At 38.0% G+C, this 8,755-nt stretch overlaps 1 protein-coding gene across 1 annotated transcript; it reads right to left on the bottom strand.

Moving 5' to 3' along the window:
- Positions 1-7,038: 7,038 nt before the first annotated feature.
- Positions 7,039-8,505, bottom strand: LOC135628746 (histone H2B.1-like). The gene has a single exon (XM_065135601.1). The coding sequence runs from the start codon at positions 7,991-7,993 to the stop codon at positions 7,139-7,141; it is 855 nt and encodes a 284-aa protein (XP_064991673.1). The 5' UTR covers positions 7,994-8,505; the 3' UTR covers positions 7,039-7,138.
- Between the last annotated feature and the right edge of the window lie 250 nt (positions 8,506-8,755).

Consider the following 8,755-nt stretch of genomic DNA (forward strand, 5'->3'; position numbering starts at 1 on the left):
ATGATAAAGGTTATATCGTTATATTTGAATCAAATGTGTGTATTATTGAAAAACCAAATCATAACATAACTATGATTGCATTAAAACAAAATAATGTCTATACCATCAACCTTGATGAACTAAGTAATGAAATGTGCTTCTCCGCTTTAAATGATGATGCTTGGCTTTGGCATAGGAGACTAGGCCATGCAAGCATGAAACTAATATCTAAGATTTCATCTAGAGAATTAGTACGAGGAATTCCAAATATGAAGTTTATTAAGGACAAAGTATGCGATGCATGTCAACTAGGTAAACAAATAAAAACTAGTTTCAAACCAAAAATTTAAATTAGCACCACTAGACCATTACAATTGATTCATTTGGACTTATTTGGACCAATTGACACGACAAGTCTAGGAGGAAGCAAATATGCGTTTGTAATTGTGAATGACTATACTAGATACACTTAGACCTATTTCTTAGCTCACAAAAGTGATTGTTTTAAGTGTTTCTCTAAATTTTGTAAACTCACTCAAAACAAAAAAGGCTTCATGATTTCATCAATTCGGAGTGATCACAGTGGCGAATTTCAAAACCGTGACTTTCAAAATTTTTGTGAAGTTAATGGATACAATCATAACTTCTCCACTCCGAGGAATCCTCAACAAAATGGAGTAGTTGAAAGAAAAAATAGAAACCTACAAGAAATGGCAAGAACGATATTAAATGAACATAGTCTACCCAAGTATTTTTGGGTCGAAGCCGTGAATACGACTTGCTACATCATGAATAGGGTTCTAATAAGACCGTCCCTATCAAAAACTCCCTATGAATTATGGAATAACAAAAAACCAAATATTTCCTATTTTAAAGTTTTCGGTTGTAAATGCTTTATTTTGAATGAAAGGGATGCCTTAGAAAAATTTGATACTAAATCCGATGAAGGCATCTTTCTTGGTTACTCTTCCGTTTCTAAGGCTTTTCGGGTTTTTAACAAAAGAACCTTAGTAATAGAAGAATCTATTCATGTAGTTTTTAATGAAATTTCTGATTTAAAGAAAAATGATTTTGATGATGATCTTGGTTTTGATAATTTGAATTTAAATGAACCCCCTCCTCAAAATAGCAACTTGGATGCACCTTCTTCCGAAATTTCCTTACCCAAGGAATGGAAGTATATAGATGCTCATCCAAAGGAGCTAATTATAGGAGATACATCAAAAGGGGTTCAAACTCGTTCCTCTTTCAAGAATTTTTGTGCTAACGTCGCCTTCCTTTCTCAAATCGAACCTAAATGCATTGACGATGCCTTAAAAGATGAATATTGGGTTATTGCAATGCAAGAGGAATTGAATCAATTTGAGAGGAATAAGGTATGGAAGCTTGTTCCTAGACCTAGTGACCATTTAGTCATTGGTACTAAATGGGTTTTTAGAAACTAGCAAGACGAAAATGGTATCGTGGTTAGAAACAAGGCTAGATTAGTGGCCAAAGGTTTCAACCAAGAAGAAGGTATCGATTACGAATAAACCTTTACCCCCGTGGCTCGATTAGAAGCCATAAGGATGCTCCTTGCCTATGCTAGCAGTAATAACTTTAAACTATTTCAAATGGACGTCAAAAGTGCCTTCTTGAATGGTTTTATTTCGGAAGAAGTATATGTTGAAAAACCTCCCAGATTTGAAAATTCTCTTCTACCTAATCATGTATTCAAATTGACTAAGACTCTCTATAGTTTAAAACAAGCTCCTAGAGCTTGGTACGAAAGGCTTAGTTCCTTTCTTATTTCAAATAATTATACCAAAGGCAAGGTTGATACTACATTGTTTATCAAACACTTTGAAGATAATTTTCTTATTGTGTAAATTTATGTTGACGATATTATTTTTGGCTCTTCGGATGAATCACTATATGAATCATTTGCCAAATGTATGAGTCATGAATTTAAAATGAGTTTAATGGGTGAATTAACTTTCTTTTTATGATTACAAATCAAACAACTTAGTGATGGTATATTTCTTAACCAATCTAAATATACATTAGAATTATTAAAACGATTTAACATGGATAATTCAAAAGCAACAAATACCCCGATGAGTACTTCGACTAAGTTAGATTTGGATGAAAATAGTGAAAATTTCGATCAAAAAACATTTAGGGGAATGATAGGTAATCTACTCTACCTCATCGCGATTAGACCGGATATTATGTTTAGTGTAGGACTTTGCGCTAGATTTCAATCCAATCCTAAATTATCTCATCTTAAGAGCGTTAAAAGAATATTTAGATATCTTAAAGGAACTCCAAATTTAGGATTGTGGTATCCAAAATCTAATAAATTCGATTTAATAGCTTATGCAGATGCTGATTTTGGCGGATGCAGGATAGATAGAAAAAGTACATCCGAAACATGCCAATTTTTAGGACATGCACTTGTCTCTTGGAATTCTAAGAAGCAAAATTCAATTGCACTATCTACGGCGGAAGCCGAATACATTGCTGCAAGTGCATGCTATGCATAAGTTGTTTGGATGAAAAATATATTAGAAGACTATGAAATTCACTTAAAAAATATTCCCATAAAATGTGATAATATAAGTGCCATATGTCTTACTAAAAATCCAATTCAGCACTCTAGAAATAAGCACATCGATGTTAGGCATCATTTCATATGTGATCATGTACTTAACAATAATATCGTTTTAGAATTTATTGACACAAAGTATCAATTAGCAGACATTTTTACAAAAGCCTTAAATGAAGACCAATTTGAATTCATTAGAAGGGAACTAGGTATGTTAAATTATTCCTGAAAATAAGCTTATTTGAATATGACAAATATCTCATCCTTTTCGTTCCTTTGTGAATTTGACTTCATCCTTCTCCTTCAATTCCAAACGACATATTATCCTTCTCCTTCTGCTTTTGAACGAAAACTGAACCCTCCTTTGAGATGTATTTTTAAATTCTGGATAAATGCTGATTTCTTTCTGAATAAATGCTAATTTTTTTTCTGGACGAATGCTGATTTTTTTTTATTCTGGATAAATATTTTTAGCAAATTTGAATGATGAATTTTATATGATTAATCTTAATGCTAACTTCTTTTTCGAATGATTTTATGATCACAAATTGTGTGTTTCACGTCTCATCTCCTTTTTGTTGATGACAAAGGGGGAGAAAAGTGATGACTTATACCATTTTGATAGCATGACTTATATGAATTGCAAAAGCTTGTGTGATACGAATGTCTTATATGCCTTGCAAAATCTTTGAGAATATCGCAAGATTGGTTGATCATATTGAAATCATGCCTTACATCTATATCATGAAATTCATGTTGAAAATCTTTATCTCCTATCGTAGTAAAAATTATCCCTTATCATTCGACTTGAAAATGATTTTCATCGAAGTTTCGTATTTACTTATGCTTAATGAGAATAATGATAAGTTCAACGGTTAGAACTTATCGGTTTATGCTTGAATTCAATGAGATGGAATTCAAGTGTTTTTATCTTCTCATAATATGGCATATAGATAGGGGGAGTTATGTTTAACTCCGTCATCAATTGATTGTCATCATAAAAAAGAGGGAGATTGTTGAATCTCAGATTTTGATGATAAAATCAATTGATGGGTTAATTGATCTAATCCATATTATTGAGTTAAGTATGCAGGATTAACTACGATAACCAGAAAACATAAAGCAAAAATACCGGAGTCAAATGGACGTTTAAGAGTCCGAAGAATCGTCGGAAATGCTGCCGGAACCAACCGAGAAGAAATCGGGAACTTGTCGGAATTTTCGGAAGTTCGCCGAAGAGATCGTCGGAGGTTCGCGGAGATCACCGAGAAGGCTTGACTACTCGTTGAAGTCGTCACAAGATCGGGAGCCTACTGGGAGTCCGTCAGAAGAAATCCGAGGGCATATCGGAAGTTCGTCGGAAGTTCGTCGGAAAGCTCGCCGGAACAAGACTCGATGTTCGCGGTTGAAAACTTGCTTGGGATGTTTTTAGTTACATAGTTCACATGTAATTAGGATTAGGATTAAAAGATAATCCTATATCCTGGTTAGGGGCCAACTGGGCCCAAAATTAGACTTGGTTTGGGCTGGACTTAAAGCCCAACCAGTAAACTGAAGTACACTCTACACATGTTCGAAGACCCTTTGATGAAAGTGAAAAACAATAGTTATCAAATCTCACCAATGATGATCGGATCTATCAAAAGTAGACTATTCATTGTTAGGAAATCTTGGGAGCGACATCACATGCATAGCGGAAGAACAAGAAAACAAAATCCCCAATTCCCAAAGAGATGTTCGTCGTTGTGCGAAGATTGGTGTGTAAAATCCGCGAAACAGAAAAAACTGCGTATAGAGTAGATTGTGTTACCTAGGGAGATCGTATATCCCTGTTTCCTTGTAGATCTTTAGGAGAGGGTGAAGGAGGTTAAGCGTCCTCCTCTCTAGCGGTGATCCACACAGTAGGGCTGCAACGACGCTCCTCAAAACTCCAGGCCTGCTCTGAGGTGGAGAGGGGAAGGATAATAGGAGAGGCAAGCAAAGGCTCTAGCCTATGAGGCTCTAAATCCCTCCTATTTATAGAGGTCCCCTATCAAACCCTAATGGATCCTCCCCTAGTGGGTATTGGATCTGCATCCAATAACCTAAGCCTTTTAGATTAGTGGATCTCTATCCAATAATCTCTTATGGACTCTTATTGGATCTCGTTCATGGGATCCAATAATTCAGGGGCTTATTGGATATCTAATAAGACAATGGCTCCGTCGGATATCTCATATCTGAACCTCTACTCATCGCAATATCTATCATATGTTTGTGACCCTCTAGGCCCAATATCGAGCTGCCGTGAGTCATACCTGTTAGAACTCTTTCTAACTCAGTGAATTATTATCTCTGTAATAATTCACTCGACTCATCGACTATGGACGTACTAGGCCACTACGTCGTAGTCCCCAGACGATATAGGGGAATCCAATCTATTGGACCTGTCTGTCCTCAATTACCGTGTACCTATAGTCCCTCATCCATCTAATATCCCAAAGACAGTATATCGAGCATGGTGCTGTCAGACCCATACGGTTTCTACTCGAGTCTCGCTCTAATCGGATTCTCCCGGAGAACTCTTTCTCTCTCAACCCGAATGACCAGGTTTGTCTGAGTAATAACACATGAGATATTCCTCTCATGACGCCGAGAGTGGATGATCCTCTATCGACACTCAATAGCCCTCGTAAGGTCGACTACCACTCCCAATGACCAGCTGTACTAGATCTGAGACAGCCAAACCTATAAGTTTGGTATCAAAGAGTGGAGCACTCATACAGGATATCCTTGGTGTCTCAAGTCTAAGGACCAGATATACCACTAGGACTACGGAATCGCTGTCTGACAATAAGACATCATCAACCATCCAACATTTCGTAAGCGGATCAATCAGTGAACTCATTCTCCAATGAGCACCTGTACTGTATCCCTAATGTCCCTACACGAGCAGCTATGAGACCAGTTGCATCCATCATATGGATGAGTATACAATACACTAGTCTGTCCGGTTATCACGATATCCCTCTTGAGTAACCTATGACCGGGGTTATTTAGAATATATGTTTAAAGGTGAATCGATCTCATTTTCGTGATCTCATCATGATCTGATTCCCATTGCACAAATCCAAGGATATCACAATATATATATATGCATATATGCAATAGTTATAAAGTGATATATGCCAAAATATAATAAGCAAAAAGATTCTGTATCAAGTCACACGTGTCATCACTCACGTGATTGGCTTGCTAGGCACCTATGACTAGCATCCATTTCATTTACTAACATAATACTAATAAAAAACGAAAGTGAACATACTTAGAAGCATCAACTAAGTAGAAGAGGAACGGATGGATAAATTTTGGTGAGGTAATATGCATTAAACATCCAACAAGTTCAAGCGGCACGAGACGTTTAAGAGACTAGCGTATAACAATAAAGGTTTTTTCCTTCATCTAAAGGATATGTAGGAACCAACAAAGATCAACACAACTCGATTGACTCCATACCAAAGTTAGAGTTATTGACGAGTTGAAATAGCATAGTAGATCAAAGTTCGACTACTCAACAACAACGATAGAGAGCGGTTAGGAGCTAAGAGGCACGTTGCAACTAGAGCAGAAGATTGAAGATTCAGCGAAAATTAAGAGATGCAATGTCCGTAAAAACTTCGACGAGGATGTAGAACGAATAAGTAGGGGAAAATATCACGAACAAAGTTGTAAATAAGGTGTTCAATATACTGTTTATGTATATATATGTCTTTTGGTTTTATTCATATTTACACAGCATATAAAGGACTTGCAGTAGTCTTGACAACTCCATTTTGATTGGCTTTTATTGTTGCTTTAGGCTTATAAATGTAGATTGTGTACAGTCGTTACGCAGAGACAAAACTGCCTAGAAACAAATCATCTAAACGATCCTTTTAAAGATTTTTGAGCTCCACAAAATGATGTGGAGAGTTATACAACACAACATCCAAGAATTACCTGGGTGGCACATGATTAGATCGACTTTTGAGGTAATGTCTAGAACTAATTTATTATCTTGTTCCAGTAATATGAATACTTATGAAATTTTTTAATCATGACAGATGATCTTATACTATTTATCGTATGATCATTCAGAGCTTACGAAGTCCATATTTATAATTTACATACTCATAAATCTTGAATTAAATACTTCATTTAACATATATTCTCTTTTGTAAATTTTTAAGAGATCATAAAAAATTTTAAGAAAACTTATTTTTTACGGACATACACATACCACACGCCTTAGACATACACATATCATACGCCTTAGGCAAAATCAACTACATTCATAACAAATATATATATATATATATATATATATATATATATATATATATATATATATATATATATATATATATATATATATATGACTTCTACAAGACTTTACGGCCATTGAGCTTGACAAAATCCCACAAAACGCAATAAGATAATGATTATCCATTAGATAGTCGGCGTTAGAAGAGCACACAACAAAACACGAGAGAGTGCTGCTGCCCATGCGATCCCAAAATCGCCCTACCCCTCAGTACACCACCCACGCTACTGCTACTCGTGGCGGTCCGCCGCCATGTAGTTGGACACCGCCTTGGTGCCCTCGGAGATCGCGCGCTTGCCGAGCTCCCCCGGCAGCACCAGCCGCACCGCCCCCTGGATCTCCCTCGACGACAGCGTCGCCTTCCCCGTGTACGTCGACAGCCTCGACGCCTCGCCCGCCAGCCTCTCGAACATGTCGCCCATCATGCAATCGAGCACCGCCATCGCCCGCGACGATATCCCCATCCCCGGGTGCACCTGCTTCAGCACCCGGAAAACGTACCTCTTGTACCCACGTCCCGTGCCGTCCATTTCCCCGCCATCCCCGCCGCTGAACCGCTTCTTCCTCCTCCTCCTCCTCCGTCCCGCTCGCCCTTGCTTCTTCCTCCCCTTCTCCGCTTCCATTCCTTCTCCCCCATCCTTTGGTTCCTCCATGTCTGTTTGCGGGGTCTGCTCCACCTTCTTGGGAGTTCGAGGCACCACTTCCTTGTCCTTGACCTTGTCGACCGCCGCCGCCTCTTCCTGCGTTTCCTTGTCAGTGATGGACTCTGCTTCCGTTCCCTCGCCTGCCGTCTCTTCCTGTTGTATTATGCTCTTCTCGAAAGGTGGTTCCGCTTCCTTCTCTCTGCTGGGCTCTTCCTCCTCTGCTTGCTGCCTTCCTTCGGGCTCCGCTTCCTTTCCTTCGCCTAGGTCCTCCTTGGGACCCTGAGCATCCTTGGCCTCGACCACGACCTCCACGAGCTTGGAGTCCCCAGGCAGGACCTCGACGCCATTCTGGTTGTCTCCACCGATGGAGACGACCTCGACGGTCTCCTCGACCACCGTCTTAGTCGTCTTCAGAACCCTCGAGGTGCGCTTCGGAGCCATTTCCTATTTCGCCCTCCTTGCTTCCGTGAGGCGTATAAGAAGGCCAGCCAGAGTAACAGCACGAGATAGATAGAGGAGTTGGCGGGGTGGAGGATGACCTCTGTAGCTGACACGCGCGCGGACACGTGTGGCGACCGAGAGAAAAACGAGTCACGTGGGTCGTTCCGGTACCTTCTCCAAGCGCCTGTTTGAAGGGTTGGGTGCAACAGTCCAATCTCGGATGCCGGAGCATTTGATGGTACCTCATCAACGATGTTTATCACATCATAATGAGTCAAAATTTTCACCATGAGACAACACAGCATCCCACCAATGGGGTGTAATGAAATTAATGCATATATATATATATATATCCTTTTTTGACTTCTCTCGAAAAGGGTTTTACCATTTTTACAATTTCTTAATAATTTCTTTTACCTAGTATCTAAAATACTTCCATCATATGTCCTTTTACCTCCCTTTTCTTATAAATCCGTCCAGTTATTTTACATTACGTAGTGTTGCGTTATAGTGTTTTCAATATATTAAAATAACACTATAATACAGTACAGAAATTATAATGTTATAAAAACATTATACAATACTTCAATATCTTTATGTTATTGTTAAAAATAATATAATATAATGTAAAAAATTCTAAATATAAATTTAAAAAAAAAATAAAATAATATTTTTTATATTATAATATCTTTTAATATTATTAAAAAAATATTATAATATAATATAAATATATTATAATTGGACTGAGTTATCAACATCAGT

This window comes from Musa acuminata, chromosome BXJ3-1 (genome assembly GCF_036884655.1).
Source record: "Musa acuminata AAA Group cultivar baxijiao chromosome BXJ3-1, Cavendish_Baxijiao_AAA, whole genome shotgun sequence".
Classification (NCBI taxonomy): domain Eukaryota; kingdom Viridiplantae; phylum Streptophyta; class Magnoliopsida; order Zingiberales; family Musaceae; genus Musa; species Musa acuminata.